The following is a 23,771-nucleotide window of genomic DNA, read 5'->3' as shown; positions in this document are numbered from 1 at the left end:
ATTAGCCTAGACAGGATAGCCTAAATAGCCGTTAAAACGAGAGGCAATGCTCTAGACTGTTAAATATATATTTATAGAGGCAGATTGTTTCATTGTTTAAGGTTTCATATAAGTTTTTCAAAAAGATAAACATACAGAAATCTTTTATTATTATTATTATTATTAATTATTTATTTGAAAGAAAACAGACAATATATCAACAAGTATACAAAAGGGAAAAAGGATTCAAAAACATACCATTGGATTTCGGTGCAAAAATATTCAAATCTTCACATTATTATAATTATTATTACATAATTCATTATTGGAGCAGTTTTAAATATGTCTGACATAAAACAAGGATAGCTCTAAATTTTACATAGATCTTAAATATTCATAGTGTTCATTGAAAAAAATATATTATCAAAAAAATATAAAATATATATTATCATTTAAGTAATGGAATAGTAAACCCATGAAATTGATCATTTGACAGTTTGTCGTGATGACCATAGAAATCTGATCTAACATCTCAGGAAGTAGCTGTTCCTCAGGACACGAAACAGCCTCTTGCTGCTGAAACTGAACTCAAATATGTGGGGCCCACTGTAGAGGTAGGTGAAGCCTGGAAAGAAAAAGACAGCGTCATACTCCTTTAAATGGCATTGCTGTTCATTCAAAGACACCAGAGATAATGATTGTGTGTGTTTGAATAGATAAAAGGCCCTATCTTGGCGATCTGAATCGCTTGGTCAGAGGCGCAAAGCCTAAAGAGCTTTAAGGCATCTCCAGTCCACATTCGGCATGATTTTGTGATCCTACGTTGGGTGGATTGTTCAAAAGAGTTGTTCTTCTGCCTTGCGCTTTGCCCCACGTTGCGTCGAGGTGGCCTATGTGTGTTTGAGTAGACTATGTGTGTTTGTAGAGTTAATGTAGTAGATAATGTGTGTTTGAGTAGATTATGTATGTTTGTAGAGTTAATGTAGTAGAGGATGTGTGTTTAAGTAGATTATGTGTCTTTGTAGAGTTAATGTAGTAGATTATGTGTGTTTGTAGAGTTAATGTATGTGTGTTTGTAGAGTTAATGTAGTAGATTATGTGTGTTTGAGTAGATTATGTGTGTTTGTAGAGTTAAAGTAGTAGATAATTTGTGTTTGAGTAGATTATGTGTGTTTGTAAAGTTATGTAGTAGAGGATGTGTGTTTGAGTAGATTATGTGTGTGTTTGTGCTGTTGACTCACCTCTATACTGGAAGGCAGCAGTGACCTTTCCTGTCATTCCGGGGAACCCCTCATCCACCAGTTTGGGGTAACCCTGGTCCATCTCCCTTCTGTTCTCGTCATAACTATAAACAAAACAAGATAATAATTTTACAATAAAAATAAATGTTATGAACAATCTTCTGTACGGTAATACTGATGAATATTAATTTTAGCAAGACATTTTAGGGGAATTTGTGTGTATGGATTCATCTGTTTGTTCGCAAGATAACTCAAAAAGTTTGGGAGTGATCCGGATCACCGTCTGGATCCAGGAGGCGGTTATGTTTTCACTTGGCGGAGGTCTGCACTCTCAGAGTGCTTTTCTAGTTTTGCATGGCACACTTAATTTCTTAATCTGTCTGTCCATAGGTCAACACTGCCTCCTTACCAAGTTTCTTAAAGGTTTTCACCAACTCACCCAACCAAGTACACGTGTTTACCTTGGAAAAACAATTTTTGAGCCTGGCTTTATCACACTATCTGCTTTTGTGTGTATGCAAATATCTATTTTTTTAATTTTTTACCCTATTCACCTGTACTGCCTCGCCTTAATTGCCTATTTATGCTAATTATGCAAATTGCCCAAAGTGGAACTTTAGGCAACCAAGTTGAATTCCACCCACTAGGCCTATAGATGACATTTCTGCAATAAAACTTTAGGGTACTCAACATTTCTGGGTTTACTATTGGGCCTATGGGGATCACGACTAGACTATTACTTCAATGTGGAGAGGAGAAATTACAGAATTCTGTTTTAATAGTTAGGGACTCTTTCATGTATATTAGTACATAAAAGATTAAGAGGAATTATGAGTTTAGGTATAATTCCTATTCCTATGACAACATATGCTGTTTCCAAGGTAACTAAGTGAGATGCATACCTGTAGTAGTAGTTGCCAGTAAAGAATATGGTCTTGCCAGACTGTTGGTCATGGAAGACAGCATTGACCGTCTTCACAGACACGGGGAGTCCAAGAGTGCGGAGGCTCTTTGGGTAGCCACTCTCAATGTTGTAGCCGTGAAGGGCCCAAACGTTTCTGCCTGCATGCACAAAAACAAACAAGTCATAATAGTAAGTGTACATGTGTCTTTTATAAAGTATTGCTCCTGTAGCTCAGCCAGAGAGGCTCAGAGGGCCTGTAGCTCAGCCAGAGAGAGGCGCAGAGGGCCAGTTTTCAACATTTAGGAATCATATTCACTGATAAAAACATATCAGTACAAGGTTGTGATGAATGTCTACATAAAACTCACTGAAAATTGTCTCAAACTCACCTTTGATGAGGAAAACTCGGTCTGATGATCGGCTCTCGTAAGCTGCATCGATGTTGTTAGGGGCAAGAGGCCAGTAGCTTTTGATGAGGTGTTGCTCTGCTCTTCTGCTGTAAGAGGCGCTACGCCAGAAGAAGCTAGAGGAGAATCACACAGAGCGTCATTATGTGCACACAGACTTAGCTAGAGGAGAATCACACAGACTTAGCTAGAGGAGAATCACACAGACTTAGCTAGAGGAGAATCACACAGACTTAGCTAGAGGAGAATCACACAGACTTAGCTAGAGGAGAATCACTCAGAGCGTCATTATGTGCACACAGACTTAGCTAGAGGGGAATCACTCAGAGCGTCATTATGTGCATTAGGTTTAGGTGTTGGGTTAGTGTGCAGTAAGTTCTACCTGTCCTTGAAGAAGAACATTTCTCCGCGTAGAGTTGTGACGGCATCCAGGACCAGCTGGGGATCACAGGCGTTGGGAGTCGTGGGAGGTTCTGCTTCTGGTTTGACTACATCCACGTCAGGGTTGGAACCTATGAGTAAACATGGCTCTGGTAATGTTCTTCAAAACAATTTTCAATTATTGGCACAATTAGAACAAATGTTAAACAGGTTCACAGCCAGAGATTGTGAATCTTGAAAAGAACCTCGACTGCTGCACTATAAATCTAACAAATAAAGAGTTGATGATAAACTATTATGACATAACTTTTTGTGCAGTGTGTTATTGGCCAATCAGATGACTTATTTCTGTAGATCATCAGATAATGATTCGTTTGTCTATTTATTTGTGCTTACAGTCACTTATGCTTTATGTATATCATAACATGTTATCAGAAAAGGTATCATAAAGCTATTGCTCAATACCAATATGGGTGCCTGATCAGCACTTTTACACTCAACTACATTTCCCAGCAGCACTTCACACTCAACTACATTTCCCAGCAGCACTTTACACTCAACTACATTTCCCAGCAGCATTTGCCAGCAGCACTTTACACTCAACTACATTTCCCAGCAGCACTGCTCCAGCAGGGGCCTTGGCCAGCCTTTTCAGTCCCTATTCAGTCTGTCAGTGTGTGACCACCTCAGTGTCCTGGGCCCTTCACTCTGTCAGTGTCCTGACCACCTCACTTCAGCTAAACTAGCTGCTGTACAGATACGACCTGTGGGCGAGACGTGCTTGTTCTCACTTGTCGCTCTCGTGAGGCTGAGGGATGTTGTGCAAGCACACACACAGACACACACACACACACACACACACACACTCGTGAGGCTGAGGGATGTTGTGCAAGCACACACACAGACACAGACATACAGACACACACACACACACACACACACACACACACACTCGTGAGGCTGAGGGATGTTGTGCAAGCACACACACAGACACAGACATACAGACACACACACACACACTCGTGAGGCTGAGGGATGTTGTGCAAGCACACACACAGACACAGACACACACACACACACACACACACACACTCGTGAGGCTGAGGGATGTTGTGCAAGCACACACACAGACACAGACATACAGACACACACACACACACAGACACACACACACACACACTCGTGAGGCTGAGGGATGTTGTGCAAGCACACACACAGACATGCAGACACACACACACACACACACTCGTGAGGCTGAGGGATGTTGTGCAAGCGCATGTCAGAGCCCTTCAGCAGCTGTACAGATGTGCTTTTGTTTGTCACTCATCAGATTGCATGTCTTCAGCTTGTGTTGTTTTTAACACATCTCTGTGTCCAGATAGGGACTACACAACTTGTGTTGTTTTTAACACATCTCTGTGTCCAGATAGGGACAACACAGCTTGTGTTGTTTTAAAACATCTCTGTGTCCAGATAGGGACAACACAACTTGTGTAGTTTTTAACACATCTCTGTGTCCAGATAGGGACATCACATTAATTTCAAGTGCAGCTACTGAAAACTCACATCCAGCTGTGGTCAGCAACTACTGAGCTGTATAGACATAACAAATCAGATCATATACATATACAGCCCATAATATGACATGGCTGGTATGGTGCTGCTTTGAATGTGGTCGTCCTGGGTTGGATTTCCGGACGTTTGCGAGGCTATAAATTGCTGTGCCACACGTAATGGCCTAATATAAGATGTGCTACTCTTGTGACCTACAGCAGGACACCATCTCCAGTCCTGTTCACCCTGTACACATCTGACTTCTGCTACAGCAGGACAGCATCTCCAGTCCTGTTCACCCTGTACACATCTGACTTCTGCTACAGCAGGACAGCATCTCCAGTCCTGTACACATCTGACTTCTGCTACAGCAGGACAGCATCTCCAGTCCTGTTCACCCTGTACACATCTGACTTCTGCTACAACACTGAGTTGTGCCACATGCTAAGCTCTTGCTACCTGCAGCATAGCATCCTACAGCACCGTTACTGGGTGCAGCTACAGCATATGACGGCCGCTCAGACGTTGGCGTTTACCGTAGAGAGACTGGATCCCGTTGACGTCGTCCCGTGGCAGCAGGAATGTGTCGGGGTCTCTGTAGCTGTAGACGGGATACATGAGCGCCCCTGCGTCCTGTGAGTGAGACAGGCCCAGAGAATGACCAAACTCATGGGCAGCCACCAGGAACAAGTTATAACCTGGCCGAAGGGGGACAGAGGGAACACGCTGTTATGGGGTGTAGCAAACATGTTGACAACAACAACATCAACAACAACGACAACAACTGCGCTCCTGTAACTGTGCTAACACTTACACTTCAGCTGAGAGAGTTGTAGATATGCCATTCATTAGTCATGCTGGTAAGCAATAACAATAACAATAACGATAACAATAACGATAACGATAACGATAACAATAACGATAACGATAACAATAACGATAACAATAACAATAACGATAACAATAACGATAACAATAACGATAACAATAACGAGCAGCTGTGCTGTAACTCAACTACATGAACCCCATGAGTACAGTGCGTCACTTCAAATCAAACTGTCACATGATCATGGTCATGAGTACAGTGCGTCACTTCAAATCAAACTGTCACATGATTTACACCCTGCTCTTTTCTGAAACAGGGGCTCATTTAAAGAGGAACTATGCAGTTTCGGCAATTTCTTCACTGTTTTCGCTTTTTGCTCGCAGGTTTCTCTGTAGAGCTCCCCCTACAGTCTCATAGTGTATGATTTACGACACTCCTCAATCGGTCAGTCTGCGGTTTCCTCTTCCCTGTTCCTCCAACAACGGTTTACTCGCTTTCTGCTTCTATTCGCCGGCTCTGTCATGACGAACGTCTGAGAAACTCCATCGCTACCTTGTTCTAGCTGGTGCCTGACGTGTATGTGTGCAAATGCAGTAAAGCAATTTGTTGCACTCGTTATACTTCCCGACACTGAGGCCATCGGCCGGCCGGCCCAAAGTTGCAAGGGTGATTTTTCCGCTCACAGGCGCTAGGGGGAAGCAAGACGGCAACCATTCAACCCCAAAAATGTCATATAAGGGACCGTTCGTTATTTATAAACGGGGTCAAAAGTTACATGACCCTCCTCTGCCTGCAAGAAATTTTTCAAAGACCCTTCAGCAGTCTTTTCAAAAAAGACATGACCCTCCCCGGCCAATTGTCGATACCTTCCGCCCACGCTATAAAGCGCTATGAAAACACATCGATTTAAGCTGTCGTTCTAAACTCACCCTCTGCTTTCTGATTTTACACATCACACTTCACCAAGATGGTGGCCATTTCAGTAGATTTACGCCCTAACATTGTTGTGGAAACACAATAAGCATGGAAACTAAATGCACACTTCCTGCAACTGCATTAGCCTACTTGAAATATGTTACTCCTCTAGTAAGTATTTACATGAAATAAAACAATAAAACATTGAGACCATTCAACAAAGCACACTGGGTAATAACTAATTCAACACATGAACTTGTTGCTATGGTCTCGTCTCTAGGCTTCCTCAGTCATTGTAAAGCTGCCGAAGCTAAACATTATCCAAAACTCAATTTCTCAGACGAGCGTCAATTTGGGAGCTTGCTACACTTCCTTCTCAAATAACTTGAAAAGGCCGTTTGCACAATTTCACAAATAATCACAGGGACCGAAAAATACCTAACATGCCAACTTTTTTTTAGGCCTATAATTTTAACTTTGTCTTAAAAAGTTAAAATGATCCTTTAAAACTGTCTTGCCGTTTTAATATTTTCCCGTAGAATATCCCATATTACTGTAATACTCTCATAACATTAGTCCTGCATTCTGGCCTGTCTCTGTGTTGTCCTGTTGTTACCCCTTGCCCTTCCAGAGAAACAGATGTATTCAAATCATCGTTTTGCTTGCTTGAATGCGAACTCAGAGTGATGTTAACCTACAGTAGGCCTATTTAAGTTAACAACGTGGTTGTCGTGAGAGCACGATTCATTGGCGCTTGCAGTGTTCGGCCGTAGGCTACAGTATGTCTACGTGCGCACCTGCCAGGCTAAGAGCCAAAGAAATCCCCCTGTATATTCACACCAAGTTGGCCTACCATAACTTACCAACTCTACACTGTAGACCATAAACTGGCTATTTATATGACCAATGTATCTGTTCAACTTTATGAAGTAGAATTACGCACTGCTACTTGGAACGTAACACATTTTTGTTGGCAGGAGAGAGAATGACAGCGATTAACAAATTGCACTTGTTGCTGGTTACCAATAAATACTATATATATTTTTGCAAACAACATAAACAGAAAGGATGGAGACAGCAAAGCTAGAGATGGGCAGGAACAAGGTCAATTGGTAGAAATGCTTGTCAAAACGTTAGGAGCTGGATGTGTGGATGAATGAAGCACATATGCTTTATAAGCATGCACAAAGTTAGGCTAGGCTACACGGTAAACTACAAGTAAACCAAAGTTAAATTTAGATTTTTTAGGGCTGGATAAAGTTGACCAAATGGAAATAGGCTGTTAGGCGTGAATAAAGTAGGCTACTTTGTTGCTCCAACCCTTCCAACGTTAATGGGGACGGATGTTGACATTTTCCGTATTTTGCGTGAGAAACCCGGGAAATCTCCCTTATTTTCATTGTTCAATGTTGACAGAGCTATGGAACGAAAGAGAACGTTATATGGTGACAGAAATCAACAATCAAACAAGCCACTTTGATTTTTTGCTGTTTTCATTAATACAAAAGATGGGTGACCCCCCCCCCCCCCTCCTAGACAATAAAAAGTTAGGTGACCCTCCCCTCAACAAAGAATAAAAAGACATGACCCTCCCCTATTTTCCTCCGGTGACCCCGTTTATAAATAACGAACGGTCCCTAACCATTCCAATGACTCCGAAACTGTTAAGTTAAGTTAAATTAAGCTAAAAAACCTGCATAGTTCCCCTTTAACATGGGCTCATTTAACAGATCATGTGACTGCATCAATGAGGCTCAAAGCGGTATGAACAAGTTTGTTTACCTCGATAGGAGCGGAAAGTGAAGGTCTCGTCCTCATCAAAATGAGCATCTCCTCCAATTCCCTGAGAGGGCGCGAATGCATGAGCCAAGGTGCCACCAGGCCCATCGAATGGGTAGAAATCTCCATGTTCTGCAAGACAGAAGCACGGTAGAAATAAAGTCAAATAATATCAAATAAAGTATAAATAAAGTATAAATACATCAAATAAAATATCAAATATAAATATGCATCTGCACATCTCACAGCACATCTCTATGGCTCATAGCAGCACATCTCTATGGCTCAGAACATGTTGGATTTCTATTGTATGGGCACTTGGTTTGTATCTCCTTCTTGTGTTGTATTTCTCCCTGAGTAAATTGTCTGTTGTCGTCCATTGTCTATGGAAGATGATCTCCAGGGCCAAAGTCACTAAACTGGCTTGAAGATGATGTGTCTTTGGAAATATCATTAAGGGTGACTCATGAGGGACAAAGTGTGTGTTGTAATATCATTAAGCGTGACTCATGAGGGACAAAGTGTGTGTTAGTTCTGGGATTAGTGTGAGTAGTATCCACACCTCTGCTGCCGAAGGAGACCATGATGTCAGCCGTGCCAGCGTAGATGCGTGTGAACCTCAGGGGAGTCACCTGTGCCCAGACTTGCAGGGCTTTCTCGATGGCGCTGTCCACTTCTGATGCGGGCAGGTCTGGCGTGTAGTTCACAATCCTACAGGAGGGAAGAGACCATTCCATTATTCACTCGTTTATTTACTCACTGACTTATATAAAGAGCTCATTTGAACATTCAGGGTCAACACTGACTTATATAAAGAGCTCATTTGAACACTGACTTATATAAAGAGCTCATTTGAACACTGACTTATATAAAGAGCTCATTTGAACATTGAGATATTGAAAAGTAGATACAAAACATTGACTCGATTTCCATTATGCTTGCTTGTTTGTTTATCAATTTCATTGTATTTACAGTGCATTGATATCTTAGCAAAATTAGAATTGCCTTACAGTTTTTACGGTGTCTTGACCATTTTGATGTTGTTTTGTTTCATTTTGCCTTACTTGTCTGAGTATGAGCTTGCTTACTTCCACTATATTCCACAGTCTTGTCATGCTAGTGAATCAAATGAGATCCTGTATGTGAGCTTGTTTGTTTACCTGTGTGAGGTTGTTTGTTTACCTGTATGTGAGCTTGTTTGTTTGCCATTTGAGCTTGTTTGTTTACCTGTATGTGAGCTTGATTGTTTGCCATTTGAGCTTGTTTGTTTACCTGTATGTGAGCTTGTTTGTTTACCTGTGTGAGCTTGTTTGTTTACCTGTATGTGAGCTTGTTTGTTTGCCATTTGAGGTTGTGTCCGAAGGTGCTGTAGCGAGCGACCGCATCAGGTACGCCACACCTGGGCTTCTTCATGATCTCCAGCGTCTCCTCGTCCAGAACGCCGGTCACCTTGAGTTTGAAGAAGCTCTGCATCTCACTCAGGATGCGACTTCTTTGGCTCATCGCCCGTCTGCCCGAGGGAGTCGACTCCTCCGTCAGATTGTAGAATTGCTTCAAGTATTTCTTTGGGAGATCAACAGTTAAATGTCTGTGTTATTTTCATGATATATATATTCATGCAATTCTAGAAAACACTTACTAAATACTACACTATACTGAGACAATTTATGGCAAATAATAGTTGATCATCCAGTTATGCAGGCCTAATATATTTATAGTATAATTGCTAAAAGAGAAACAATCATCAAGTCCACTTCTACAACATATCTGTGTATTTCTAGAAAAGAACAGAGACTATGCTAACACCATGACATTTTATCTTTAAGAACACTTCAGAGACATTGGGTAATATTGAAGTATGAAGTGTTATACAGACACAGCCAGAAAGAGAAAAGACTGTTTTGCCATCTCAAAAATAAGTGCAATAGCAGAACCTCTTGCAGCGAGCACACAAGCCCAATATTATTTTATAAAATAATTTGTATAAAATAAAAACAATTAGTTAAAAAAAGTATAATAAAAAAATGAATTAATGGACCTACCTCTGCTACATGGTGGTTGTGTTGGTCTGCGGCTGACGGGGCTGACAGGGGGACTGCGTATGCCGCTGCTACCAGCACTAAGAGAATCCAGATGCTGAAGGTGCTCATGTCTGCTCTTGTTTTGACTGCTGCACTGCTTACCTGCTTATATACTCACAGGGCAGCTTGGAGGAGGTGAATCACCAGGGCCATGGCTCCGAAACGTCCATGACAAACACAGTGATTGACTTGAGTCAATGTGAGGTCACACACAGGTACACAGGTGCTCGTCCTGAACGAGGGAACTTCCACTCACAAAGACTTTCATTCAGGGGGATTTTTTAGACTGTTTTTTTTTTTTTTTTACTGTTTCTTGGTCAATGATTTGTGTTGGACAATGACTCATCTCCTTGTCCTGTGTTTTTGGTATCAGTTTAAGAGGAAGAAGGAAGTCATGAACAGTGTTCCTTTAGGAGTCCTGGCCAGCTGTGCGTCCCTAAACACACTAATGCAACACATCAAATATTGTATATCAATAACTATTTACTGTATGTAATTAAACAATGACACAAATACTGTATGACTGCAAAGACTACTTGACTACTTCCCATGAATAATGCAACAGTTGACTTTACTTGACTGCAACACCCTCCTGAAAAAAACAGCTAGAAACCATCTTATGCTGGTAGCTGGTTTTAGCTGGTCTTTGCTGGTGTAGCTGGTTGGGCCACCAGCTGGATATGCTGGCGTGACCATCTGAGGAAGCTGGTCATGCTGGTGTGACCAGCCTGTCATGGGATACAGCTGGTGTAAGATGGACATGCTGGTGACCAGCCTGCCAAGCTTGACATTGTTGGTATAAGATGGTCACGCTGTTTTAAAATAGGTATGTAAGACCAGCAACACCAGCTAAAATGACTAGCTTTAGGTGGTACGACAAGCAAAACCAGCTGGATTTATATTATAATTAGTAATTTTGCTGGTCTAGCTGGTCAACCATCATAGGGTGGTCAAACAAGCTGGTCAACCAGCAAACCACCGTAACCTGTTCAGGCTGTTTTTTCCAGCATAGCAGTGTTCTCATGGCCTGTTGGCTTCACTTGTCTGCAGTAGTAGCTCTCAGTTCTCATGGCCTGTTGGCTTCACTTGACTGCAGTAGTGTGCTCATTGCCTGTTGGCTTCACTTGACTGCAGTAGTGTGCTCTCAGTTCTCATGGCCTGTTGCATGTATCAACATGTTGTGGCTAATGCAGAGAACAAATCCAAATAATCTGACACTAATCTCAACAAAGAATGTAAATATTTGGGCTTGACTTTCTTTGCATTTTACATCACTGAAACATATCTGACATGCTGGGAAGCCTGTGTGTGCATGTGTAGCCTATATTATGTGTATGTGTATACTATATGTGTGTGTATACTATATGTGTATGTGTATATTATATGTGTGTGTGTATGTGTATACTATATGTGTGTGTGTGTGTGTATACTATATGTGTGTGTATACTATATGTGTATACTATATGTGTATGTGTATACTATATGTGTGTGTGTGTATAGGTCCCTGGTGAAAAACCTGCTAGTAAAACCTATAGTTAGAACTAAACATGGTGAAGCAGCTTTTAGCTGCTATGCGGCTCAGCTGTGGAACCAACTTTCGGATGACATCAAAAAGGCCCCAACTGTAGCCAGTTTTAAATCTAGACTTAAGACCAAACTGTTCTCAGATGCTTTCTGCTAACTGTGCCGAGTTACAAATTCTGAAGTTGCCTTGATAATTATTCTACTTTGTCTTTTATTACTTTTTTTTACTACTTTTACCTTTGTTTTGCTTACTAATTATTCTTTATTTTTAAATGATTTTACCTTGTTTTATGTTTTCTTTTTATTATGATCTTTACCTTTTAACTATTCTTTGACTATATTGCCCTTCTATGCTTTTATTTGTTATTATTGTTTGGTTTTGTTTATGTAAAGCACATTGAATGACCTCTGTGTATGAAATGCGCTATATAAATAAACTTGACTTGACTTGACTTGACTATACTATATGTGTATGTGTATACTATATGTGTATGTGTATACTATATGTGTGTGTGTATACTATATGTGTGTATGTGTATACTATATGTATACTATATGTGTGTGTGTATGTGTATACTATATGTGTATGTGTATACTATATGTGTGTGTGTATACTATATGTGTGTGTGTATACTATATGTGTGTGTGTGTGTGTATACTATATGTGCATGTGTAGCCTATATTATGTGTATGTGTATACTATATGTGTATGTGTATACTATATGTGTATGTGTATACTATATGTGTGTGTGTATACTATATGTGTGTGTGTATGTGTATACTATATGTGTATGTGTATACTATATGTGTATACTATATGTGTATGTGTATACTATATGTGTGTGTGTATACTATATGTGTGTGTGTATGTGTATACTATATGTGTATGTGTATACTATATGTGTATACTATATGTGTATGTGTATACTATATGTGTGTGTGTATACTATATGTGTGTGTGTATACTATATGTGCATGTGTAGCCTATATTATGTGTATGTGTATACTATATGTGTATGTGTATACTATATGTGTATACTATATGTGTGTGTATACTATATGTGTATGTCTATACTATATGTGTGTGTGTATACTATATGTGTATGTGTATACTATATGTGCATATGTGTGTGTATACTATATGTGTATGTGCGTGTATGGGATTTAACCTCTTGCATTCGGGCCCACCACTATAATTATTTCTTTTTTTATGTATATTTGTGGCCCTTCTTATGCCTTTAATCTGATAGGATAGTGGAGAATGACAGGAAGTGAGTGGGAGAGAGCGTCGGGGGGGGGGGGGGGGGGGATCCAGAAAGGACCACGGGGCGGGAACCGAACGGGCCGCTGCCATACGGTGCAGGTGCCCCAGCCAGTCGCACTACGGCTAGGGCACCAATGCTAATTATTTCCAGCATCGTTATGGAGTAGTATGGAGTGTTATGGAGTATGCGTCATAATGGAGTATTATGGAGTATGCATCATTATGGAGTATTATGGAGTATGCATCATTATGGAGTATTATGGAGAATGCATCATTATGGAGTCATTATGGAGTATGCATCATTATGGAGTATGCATCATTATGGAGTATTATGGAGAATGCATCATTATGGAGTATGCATCATTATGGAGTATTATGAAGTATGCATCATTATGGAGTATGCATCATTATGGAGTATTATGGAGAATGCATCATTATGGAGTATGCATCATTATGGAGTATTATGGAGTATGCATCATTATGGAGCATGCATCATTATGGAGTATTATGGAGAATGCATCATTATGGAGTATGCATCATTATGGAGTATGCATCTTTTTTTGTCTGAGGGCAGGTGCATCATAATTCAGTTCATTGCACAACATAGTTTTCCATGGTGGCTCTTGAAGGTTGTTTGCCAACCAACAATTTGTGATGTAGATAGATAGATAGATAGATACTTTATTGATCCCCAGGGGAAATTCAAGGTCTCAGCAGCATACAGACAACACAAACACATTATTTAACATCAGAAAGAGTAATTAAAGTATATAATATAAAAACACAACTAAGCAATAAGGACAGTAGAAGATAAAGAATATGCTAAATATACTAAAATACAAATTATACTAACACTTAAATACCATATATAAAAATATACTAAAATACAAATTACAAAAATACAAATTATACTAACTAACACTTAATCTAAATTCTAAAAACAGTATCCACATAGTGGTGATTAATCAATCAGAGGCGCTTGCAATGACTGAGGCAGGGACTGAGCCTGTGATTCTCTGTGCATAGTAAGGTATGGTAAGGTGCTCTGTGTGAATGAGTGTCATGATGGTAGTGCAATGGTGATAGTGGTCATGGTGATAGTGCAAATGAGTAAGTCCAACAGTGCAACAATGCAGAAATAAAGTAAAGTCTATATATCTATATATTTAACTATTTAAGAAAATGTATAAGTGTGGCCACAGTTCGGCTGTGGCATGGAGGGGGGGGGGGGGGTATGCATATGTGCTAATGTGCTAATATAGCACGCAAACAGTGAGACAGTGGTAAAAGTGGCTAGTGGACAGACAGTACCAAACATGGAGGGGGTGAAGAGGTAGACAGACTATGCAGAGAAGTCTATCTCTCCTCTTCCCTTAAGTGAGACATTGAACAGTTCAATGGCCCTGGGGACAAATGACTTTCTCAGTCTGTCAGTTGTGCAAGGCAGCAAGGCAGAGCGAAGTCTCCAGCTGATCAGGCTCTTCTGCTTAACAATAGTGCTGTGGAGTGGGTGACACTCATTGTCATTTTCATGTTGTAACATGAAAAAGTCAGCATTGCCTCATGAAATTACACACGCACACACACACACACAGGGACTGTCCAAATTACCCATGTCTTCCAGTAAAGCACCGGACTGGGGAGTTAATAGCCTGCTTGAGGGCACACAACGGAAGTGAAGGAATGAAGTTAGCGTCACCAAAACCTCTACCCCACCCAGCCTACCCAACACCCACCCACACACACACACACGCACGCACACACACACACACATACACACGTACACACACACACACGTACACACACACACGTACACACACACACACATACACACACACACACACACACACACACGTACACACACACAAACACACACACACACACACACACACATACACACACGTACCCCCACACACACACACGTACACACACACACACACACACACACATACACACACGTACCCCCACACACACACACACACACGTACACACACACAAACACACACACACACACATACACACACACACACGTACACACACACAAACACACACACACACACATACACACACACACACACACGTACACACACACACACGTACACACACACACGTACACACACACACGTACACACACACACACCTCCAGGCTCTCTGGGCTGGAGCTAACATGGTGTGTGTTACAACACTACCAGTTGAACCCATAAAAATGCTTAAAGTGTTTTTACTCCCTCTGTTTGATTCCCCTACAGCAGGGGTGTCAAACATACGGCCCGCTAGATGGTTTAATCCGGCCCAGACTTGTAGAGAATACATTTCTGACGATGTCAAAAAAAAAAAATCTCTAGCCCATTCCTGTGAGGAATTATGAATTTTCAAAGAAATAACCGAAGTGTTGTGTTGTAAAACAGTAAACTTGGATCATGGTAAAGTGTGGTTGTGCAAACTGTACATTTAATCAGGTCGCGAGGTCTGACTCACCGTCAGTTTGACTGTTTTCTTAGCTGTAGTACGGTGGTTAAGCCGAGGTGCCGTACTCAAGCGTTTCTTTGAACTACGAGAGGAAATTGGACAGTTCTTGGAGAAAAAAGGCAGACCAGTAGCAATTTAAATGCTCGGAATGGGTGCAGGATCTGGCCTTTATGGTGGATAGCCTATTACACAGCACCGCCACCTAGCCTACAAAATTATTTGATCTGATGTAACCTAATCGTATCAGTTGATCGTATTGCTCATGCACTGCTAACTTATGTTTGTTAAATTCATTTTATTTTTCATACATTTGCACATTTACATTTTTAAGGCAGGATGTTAACTTTCTTCATAGCTCCCACTTGAGTTTAGTGTGGTGAGTTGGTTCAGGTGGTCAGATGTAAAAATGTAGGCCTATCCACTCAACTATAAAAAACTATGAAATGCATTTTATTTCAATTTCATTGGCCTCTCTGAATAAATGTGTAATAATCTAATATATCCCTTGTCATTATGTAGGCTACAAATGTAGGCTAAAGGGTAAAGCATAGCCTACTGAAAAAAACTAAGCTGGAGATTTGGAGTTGTCAAAGGATGTTTTGCAATTATTTCACTGGTCCGGCCCACTTGAGATCAGATGGGCTGTATGTGGCCCCTGAACCAAAATGAGTTTGACACCCCTGCCCTACAGCCTTCTCAGTTTTATAGCATGTACACACACACACACACACAAACACTACAGCCCTCTCAGTTTTATAGCACGTACACACACACACACACACACACACACACACAGCTGTGTGTGTATAACAATGCAGGGATGACAAGAGCCATGTAAGAACAGATGCATGAGAAGTGCTGCTGGTGTAAATTGATTCACAGAATTGATGCTAATGGGAAAACCTGACCCCCTGCAACTCATCAAAGCCATGATGCTCTTTTGACCCTTGACCCTTGGGCTGAACCCAGAGTTAATCACCATCTCTGTCAGTGAGTTGAAGACAAACAGAAACTTCGTTATCTCTTGATGGATGGAATGGTCAGACTGAACCCAGACTTTTCCACGATGCATAGAATGTTACACACTTCATGCTTCAATTGTTTGCAGAGTTGAATTTAAAAAAATGCTGCCAAGCCTCTGAGAATGTCAGACTCAGGTCTTTATGATGATGTGTCCCTTTAGAAGATCATTATTTCCTTTTGCAACCTTGCAGCCCTTCAGAACAACATGTTGTGTCCAGTGTTATTTAAAACAACACTGCTTTACAACTTAACATGCAGTAGCCAGAGAACTTGTGGGTTCATATGGGTGAGTTGTGGGTTTATATGGGTGAGTTGTGGCTCGTGGGTTTATATGGGTGAGTTGTGGCTCGTGGGTTTATATGAGTGAGTTGTGGGTTTATATGGGTGAGTTGTGGGTTTATATGGGTGAGTTGTGGGTTCATATGGGTGAGTTGTGGGTTTATATGGGTGAGTTGTGGCTTGTGGGTTTATATGGGTGAGTTGTGGGTTTATAAGGGTGAGTTGTGGCTCGTGGGTTTAAGGCACTTAAAGAGCTCTGAGGACACTGGCTCTTGTAATAACAATCACTTTGGTTAAAAGCACCATAGAAAAAAATATTAAGAAAAGTATAATTAAGCAATATAGCACGAGTGAGAGTGGGGTTGGTCATGGATATTCCCACGGGTGTTGTTCGGCCGTAGCCACGAGGCCGGAGGCCGAGTGATGCAGGCAACAACAGCCGTGGTAATATATCCATGACCAATCCCACGATCACGAGTGCTATATTGCTTTTATACAACAATTCTACCACAAACTAAATAATCTGAAAACACCCCAATATTGTTTAAAAATTTTAATTTCGACATCGTTCTTACGCATCAAAAAATAGTTCCCTTTTCAATAGACAGCGTCTTGGTTGCTAGGTAACCAACATTCCAGATCCCTCGTTACGGGTCTTTGTGGTTTACGTGTCTTCTTGAAAGAAATGTTGAAAGTCGGGCTGAAATCACATTCATATCTAGGTTGGCTGCATGCATGTTACAAGGACACTGGGCCATGTCATGTAAGGGACATGGTACTGCAAAAAAGCGGAAACATAGCCTACATTGCAGAACCACTCAACTTTATTAATTTATGGTGAATAAATGTTACAATACTGTGCACAGCCTGACGTGACGATGCTAGCACGTTAGCAGCGGTTAGCTAACTATGCTAACGTTAGTTAAGTCTCCTCCAAGTGACAATCATATTATACACAATGCTGGCAAAGCTGAGAACAATTAGCATCCTCGTTTATCTTACTTACATTGAGTTGACTGTGTGGCTTAATCCACAGATGTGGTGAAGCACTGTTTCGTTATGGTTTGCTAAGGAGTAACCCATTGCTTGAAATAGTGGAGAGCTGGGATGAGAACATTGTGTCAAATCTTCGCATTGTATCGCGGAGTGATTTATTATTAGCTGTGCAAAGTCTGAGTTGAAATGTCCAGGGATATTCCAACTCATGGAATGTCTCTCGGCCAATCAGAAACAAATAAATAGTTCCATAGAACCCAATTGTTGTATAAGTATAGATAACCAATGACACATTAATCGATTAATTCATTTATTTTTTATGTCAGAGTGTGCAGAAGAGTGCCATGCTCATTTCCATGTGAAATACTATATAATCTCATCTGGTGGATATAAAACAAGCCAATTAGGTGCCACGTGGTTGTGCTGTTGTCTGTGTCATATATATATCACCTCCATGGTTGTACTGTTGTCTGCATGACTCATGCAAACTGAAGGCACGCGGCAGTGATTACTTTATTTACCAGTCATCATGAATGAATGACTCAAATGTCTGAATGAACTGACAGCACTTTTGTAAAAGATACACTTTACAAAGACGAACGCTCGTCCTTGTGTTACTTCCAAGTTGTCATCTCTGGATCTATCTTTGATCCCAGGCTTTCATCTGTCTGTATACATTCTTAACCCAGTCATATGGCACACACACACACACACACACACACACACACACACGTAACCTGTGTTGTGTTGAACCTTGCGGTTCAGTCCTGCACACGCCAGCACCTTGGATCGGGAGGCGAGGATGCTGACAATCAGCTAAAAGCCCAAGATGCTAAAAGCCCAAGATGCTAGCCTTCATGCCAGTGTGACGACCACAAACGTGTTGTATTTTTGTATTGTGTAGTTGTGTAATAATATTCAGAATTATTGTCTTTTATTTGAACACAATTTATTGTATATTATTTTGGAAGCAAAGTATCCCAAGGGTTTTCTTTTCTATGTAATTTCTGCAAAGTGAATTGTGTGGTGTTTGCTCTGGGCCAGCAGGGGGCAGAGTCGGGTGATGGGGCTTAGCTGCATGAAGTGGGAATTGTTCTCATTACTGCAGAGAGCTTGAACCTGACACGCTGTCTCCTCGTTTCTCTCCTGTGTTACAGGTGGGTAAATGTACAAAAACACCTCAGAGCTAGGATTTAGCCATACTGAAATGTTTTTGGGATATGAGTGGACTGTTTTAGTGAAGTCATTTTCATAGAGTCTGTTTATGATTTTGTTTGTAACGAGTTTGAAACGAGAGGGCAAGTTAGCTTAACACACACACTGTCCCACGGGCGTACACACGCGAAGATATTTTATGAGCTTGCAATGTAACGAGTGTTGGTTAGCTCACTGTATGTTAGCTCCCCACCATCGGTTGGAAATGTTTTGTTGCTCATTGAGTTCCTCTGATGTCAACCCTCACCTCTGATGTCAACCCTCACCTCTGATATCAACCCTCACCTCTGATGTCAACCCTCACCTCTGATCTCAGCCCATTGTGATTCATCAGTGAAGTCAGTTGTGCTGGTGCTGATCAGTGGTCAATACGGAGCAGAGTGAGTCATATTCACTCACACGGTCCTCTGATAGGTCAATTCGGAGCAGAGTGAGTCATATTCACTCACACGGGTCCTCTGATAGGTCAATACGGAGCAGAGTGAGACATATTCACTCACACGGGTCCTCTGATAGGTCAATACGGAGCAGAGTGAGACATATTCACTCACACGGGTCCTCTGATAGGTCAATACGGAGCAGAGTGAGTCATATTCACTCACACGGTCCTCTGATAGGTCAATACGGAGCAGAGTGAGACATATTCACTCACACGGTCCTCTGATAGGTCAATACGGAGCAGAGTGAGACATATTCACTCACACGGTCCTCTGATAGGTCTTCTGGGCATTCCCTGGCACCAGGCTTGTCTCCGCACCCCGAGGGTTGGCAGAAAATGAATAATCACCTGCCAGTCTGGATCTCAGGAGCACCCCAGTTATTGCATTTGAGTGTGTGTGTGTGTGTGTGTGTCTGTGTGTGTGTGTGTGTGTGTGCGCACACACAACAGCAAGCACGATATAGTGTGAATGTCCTGATATAGTGTGAATGTCCTATCTTTTGATCTGAAATCCCCTCTAACCCACCACGATCAATAGGGAACTCAATTCAGTTGTGTTGGCGACGATCAGTGATCAATAGGGAACTCAATTCAGTTGTGTTGGAGACGATCGCAGTGATCAATAGGGAACTCAATTCAGTTGTGTTGGCGACGATCAGTGATCAATAGGGAACTCAATTCAGTTGTGTTGGAGACGATCGCAGTGATCAATAGGGAACTCAATTCAGTTGTGTTGGAGACGATCAGTGATCAATAGGGAACTCAATTCAGTTGTGTTGGCGACGATCGCAGTGATCAATAGGGAACTCATGTCAGTTGTGTCACAGTGACCAATATGAAGCAGAGTGAATCACACCGATTCACAAGTCTTAACTTATTGAATGCCAAGCTGTTTTCGGGAGCTTTGTCCTAGAGTGCCAGCAATCTAGACCATTGTTGATGATTTTTGTAGAGCCACAGCATATTCTGTGTTATAGCTATGAACACATACAATGGCTTGTTTAAAAGGTGAGACTTTAAGCTCTCAGTGGGTGCAAACCGTGTATTTCTACACGCCTCTGTTCCTGAGAAATCCCAAGCTAAACAGTGGCTAGTTTTCATCAAAATCGCTGTTTTTTTCTAGAAATGGAGATATAACGTCTTTCATGAAATATGAAGTGTTGCCTGTAAACTTTCCGGGAAGTGATCGGCGAGACCTGGCGAGACTGCCACCTAGTGATAGACCCACGAAAATGGCCTGGTTTTGAGATGACGTGCATGCGTCACTGATTCGACCCAAAGCGGCAACCGAGTTATGATAAAATGTCCAGATCCACGTCATATATTTCATTTCCATTCATCACAGAATTCCCAAAATCACATATAAGGTGTGTTAGAGTGTCTAGTTTCATAATTTAAAAAAAAGCTAAAAACCTAATATTACGTTTTTGGCACTCAACGCATGGGAAGGAAAAACGTAATATTACGTTTTTGGCACTCAATGAGTTAAGGGCATTGAGTGAATCACAGCGATTCACGAGCCTTAAGGGCATTGAGTGAATCACAGCGATTCACGAGCCTTAAGGGCATTGAGTGAATCACAGCGATTCACGAGCCTTAAAGGCATTGAGTGAATCACAGCGATTCACGAGCCTTAAAGGCATTGAGTGATTCACGAGTCTTAAGGGCATTGAGTGATTCACAAGTCTTAAGGGCATTGAGTGAATCACACCGATTCACAAGTCTTAAGGGCATTGCTTACTTGGCACCAGGCTCACTTCTGAGTTGGCACTTGGCAGAAAATCAGTCACTTGCTGCCAGTCTGTCTTGCTGTGTCATACGTTACAGAATTAATTGTGTAAGGTTAAGCAAAGTGCGTCAAAAAACACACCCTTTCTTCTCTATTACATTGCTCCGGAACTGTTCATTGCAGCGAGATGAAACCTTTACAGTGTGACAGAGCAGAAGTGGGGCTTTCCAACGAGACTACGCACTTTTCAAAATTAAAAAAAAAATTATGAAATTAAATCAAATTGCATCATATTTACAGTCTATACTTCTCTGTGTTCACCTGCGCACCCATTACTCTCTTTTGAATTACTCGCTAATAGATATGGCAAGCATATCAGAAGAAAGAGGAGACACAGGGCTATCCATTGGTATCATGTATATCGATTCTTCTGGCTTATAAAAACCGACGAAGTGACTGCAAAATAATAACATCATGTACACAAACCAACGCTGCACACCCATTACTCTCGTTTGAATTACTCGCGGACCCGTGATCGAATAGATATGCCACGCATGTCAGATGAAAGATAAGACACAGAGCTATCATGTGATACCAAGTACATCCTTCTGGGTTATAAAACAGACGAAGTGACAGCAAAATAATAACTTCATATAGCTGGACTTACCCCATGTTTTTGTCTGTTTTTGTGGCAAAGCATGTTTATAATCCAACGCTATCGTGTGTTTCTCTATGGCAAAGCATGTTTTGAGATCCTAGCAAATTCTTGCATGGCATCCAATTCAAGGCTCACATTGCATCCCAATTTGTTCAACAAAGAAACACCTTTTTTGCCTTTACTTTATTCATGGCAATGCAGTAAAGAGTTGTTGTAGAGAATCATTATGTGTGCACCATAGGCACACACAGGCTAACACGCAAACTCGGGTCAACTCAGGTCAGATCAGTTCCTGTCATATGGAGCGCAGAATGGTCATTTTTCGTCACTAAATAAAAAAATGCCATTTATTTCTGTAAGGCGCACACCACATATGTCTGTAAATTGCTCAGCCCCAGAGAATTCCTCCACCATGGCAATGATATTGCCAGATTCAGGACCGCCTGCTCTACACACACATGTAAGGCAAGTCGAGCTGCCAGCTTGCAGTGGTGAGATACATGTCAAAATATAAGAATTTTTATAATACGCTTTTGTATTATTATTATTTAAAATCAAATCAAGTATTAATACATGAAATTGTGGCAGATTTGGGTAGCCTAGACTCTGCTGAAAAACAATATATAGTATGTGTGTATGGCACTTACAATGACCAGGATAAATCCTTCTAACTAAAGGTAGTGAAAATGCCCTTAAAACAGTCTAGGGTTCTAAGGGTTAAGACACCCACGTAGACACATGAAATGGGAAAACTACAAAGCAACTGAGGTGGTGGTGGCAGCAGTTTGTTCAGCACTGTGATGGCGGTGTGGACAAAATATTTTTTGAAAAAGGCTCTAGTCCAGTTCAGTGCTCTGTATCTGCGGCTGGATGGAAGTAGTGTGAAGAATTGATTCAGGGGATGGTCTGTGTCAGCCTTTGGTAACATGTATATTAAGGACCAGAGGAACATAGTTGCAAAAATATTGTCATCTACAAATTCTTCTCACTGTACGCTTGCTAGGCACATGGGTGTACCAGTACCTACGTTTACAGGTGAAGGCTCCAGTGTGGATGTTTCTGGGCCAGTGTGCATTTGTGGGATCACATGAAGGGAATCCAGAGAGGTTTCAGTTTGAACATTTCTAATTATTAGTAAAATTATTATTAGTAGTTTGTGTTCTGACTAGGGTTATATTGACAGTAGTAGCAGTAATATTAGTAGCAGAAGGAGCATTATTATCATAATAGTATGAGGTAACCTATGACTTAAAGAGGGAGTTGAGCAAGGCTGCAGGCCTGTGTTGTGATGTCAAGACATGCTTGGGCAGCGTCTGAGGTAAGGCTCACTTAAGAACATACACTGATACGTATATATCTTTGGATGAGACAATGGCTCTCCGTTTAATGGCGGTTCACCACAACGAGATCTCTTCCACACCGGAACCTCAACACCCCCAGACTTGTCATTACCATGGTTACTGATAAACAATTGGCCGTTCTAATATGAAATGCTACATTCCCCCCTCCCCCATCAAGAAGGAATGTCATTGTTTCTTGAGAAATGCAAAACAAAATAAAAAAACACATCCTGCCAGCAACTCACATCCATGATACAATAACTTACAGTATATGCAAAGTACAACGTAATTATATACCACACTAAACTCCCTCCCCTTAAGGCTACAATAAAGCAGATCAGAACATCCTGCCCTGAGTATTGTGTAACAGAACAGACGGGGATGAGAGAGAGAGAGAGAGAGAGAGCATGTGCATGCACGCGTGTCTCGATGTGATGTCAGTCCATGACAAAGTCCCTCCACAGGCTACTCTTGCAGCCCGTGAGGTCCTCCCATCTATGGCTGTGGGCGAGGGAAACCCGGCACTCACAGCAGGCTGGTCACCATCCAGATATTCCCCATGCTCCTGGAGAGCTGTGCTGGTGCTGCCCTGGTCATCCACAGGAGGTGCTGGTGCTGCCCAGGTCATCCACAGGAGGTGCTGGTGCTGCCCAGGAGGTGATGATGCTACCCTGGTGCTCCACAGGAGGTGCTGCCCTGGTGCTCCACAGGAGGTGCTGGTGCTGCCCTGGTCATCCACAGGAGGTGCTGGGGGTCCACGGGGGGTGC

The 23,771-nt window shown here is 41.6% G+C and overlaps 1 protein-coding gene across 1 annotated transcript; it reads right to left on the bottom strand.

Moving 5' to 3' along the window:
* Nucleotides 1–221: 221 nt before the first annotated feature.
* Nucleotides 222–10,173, bottom strand: mmp13a (matrix metallopeptidase 13a). Its single transcript, XM_076274990.1, has 10 exons — nt 10,029–10,173; nt 9,305–9,549; nt 8,549–8,697; nt 7,990–8,118; nt 5,003–5,164; nt 2,914–3,043; nt 2,514–2,647; nt 2,123–2,282; nt 1,221–1,324; nt 222–604 (listed from the first exon to the last, which is right to left on the bottom strand). Exons 1-10 carry the CDS (start codon nt 10,134–10,136, stop codon nt 504–506), a joined length of 1,422 nt encoding a protein of 473 aa, XP_076131105.1. The 5' UTR covers nt 10,137–10,173; the 3' UTR covers nt 222–503.
* Nucleotides 10,174–23,771: the final 13,598 nt, after the last annotated feature.

The sequence above is a fragment of the Alosa pseudoharengus genome, unplaced genomic scaffold, assembly GCF_046254945.1.
Source record: "Alosa pseudoharengus isolate Yale_2024_CS ecotype anadromous, Long Island Sound unplaced genomic scaffold, YU_APseudo_1.1 YU_APseudo_1.1_scf_8, whole genome shotgun sequence".
NCBI lineage: Eukaryota > Metazoa > Chordata > Actinopteri > Clupeiformes > Clupeidae > Alosa > Alosa pseudoharengus.
This window is presented reverse-complemented; position numbering and strand designations above follow the sequence as displayed.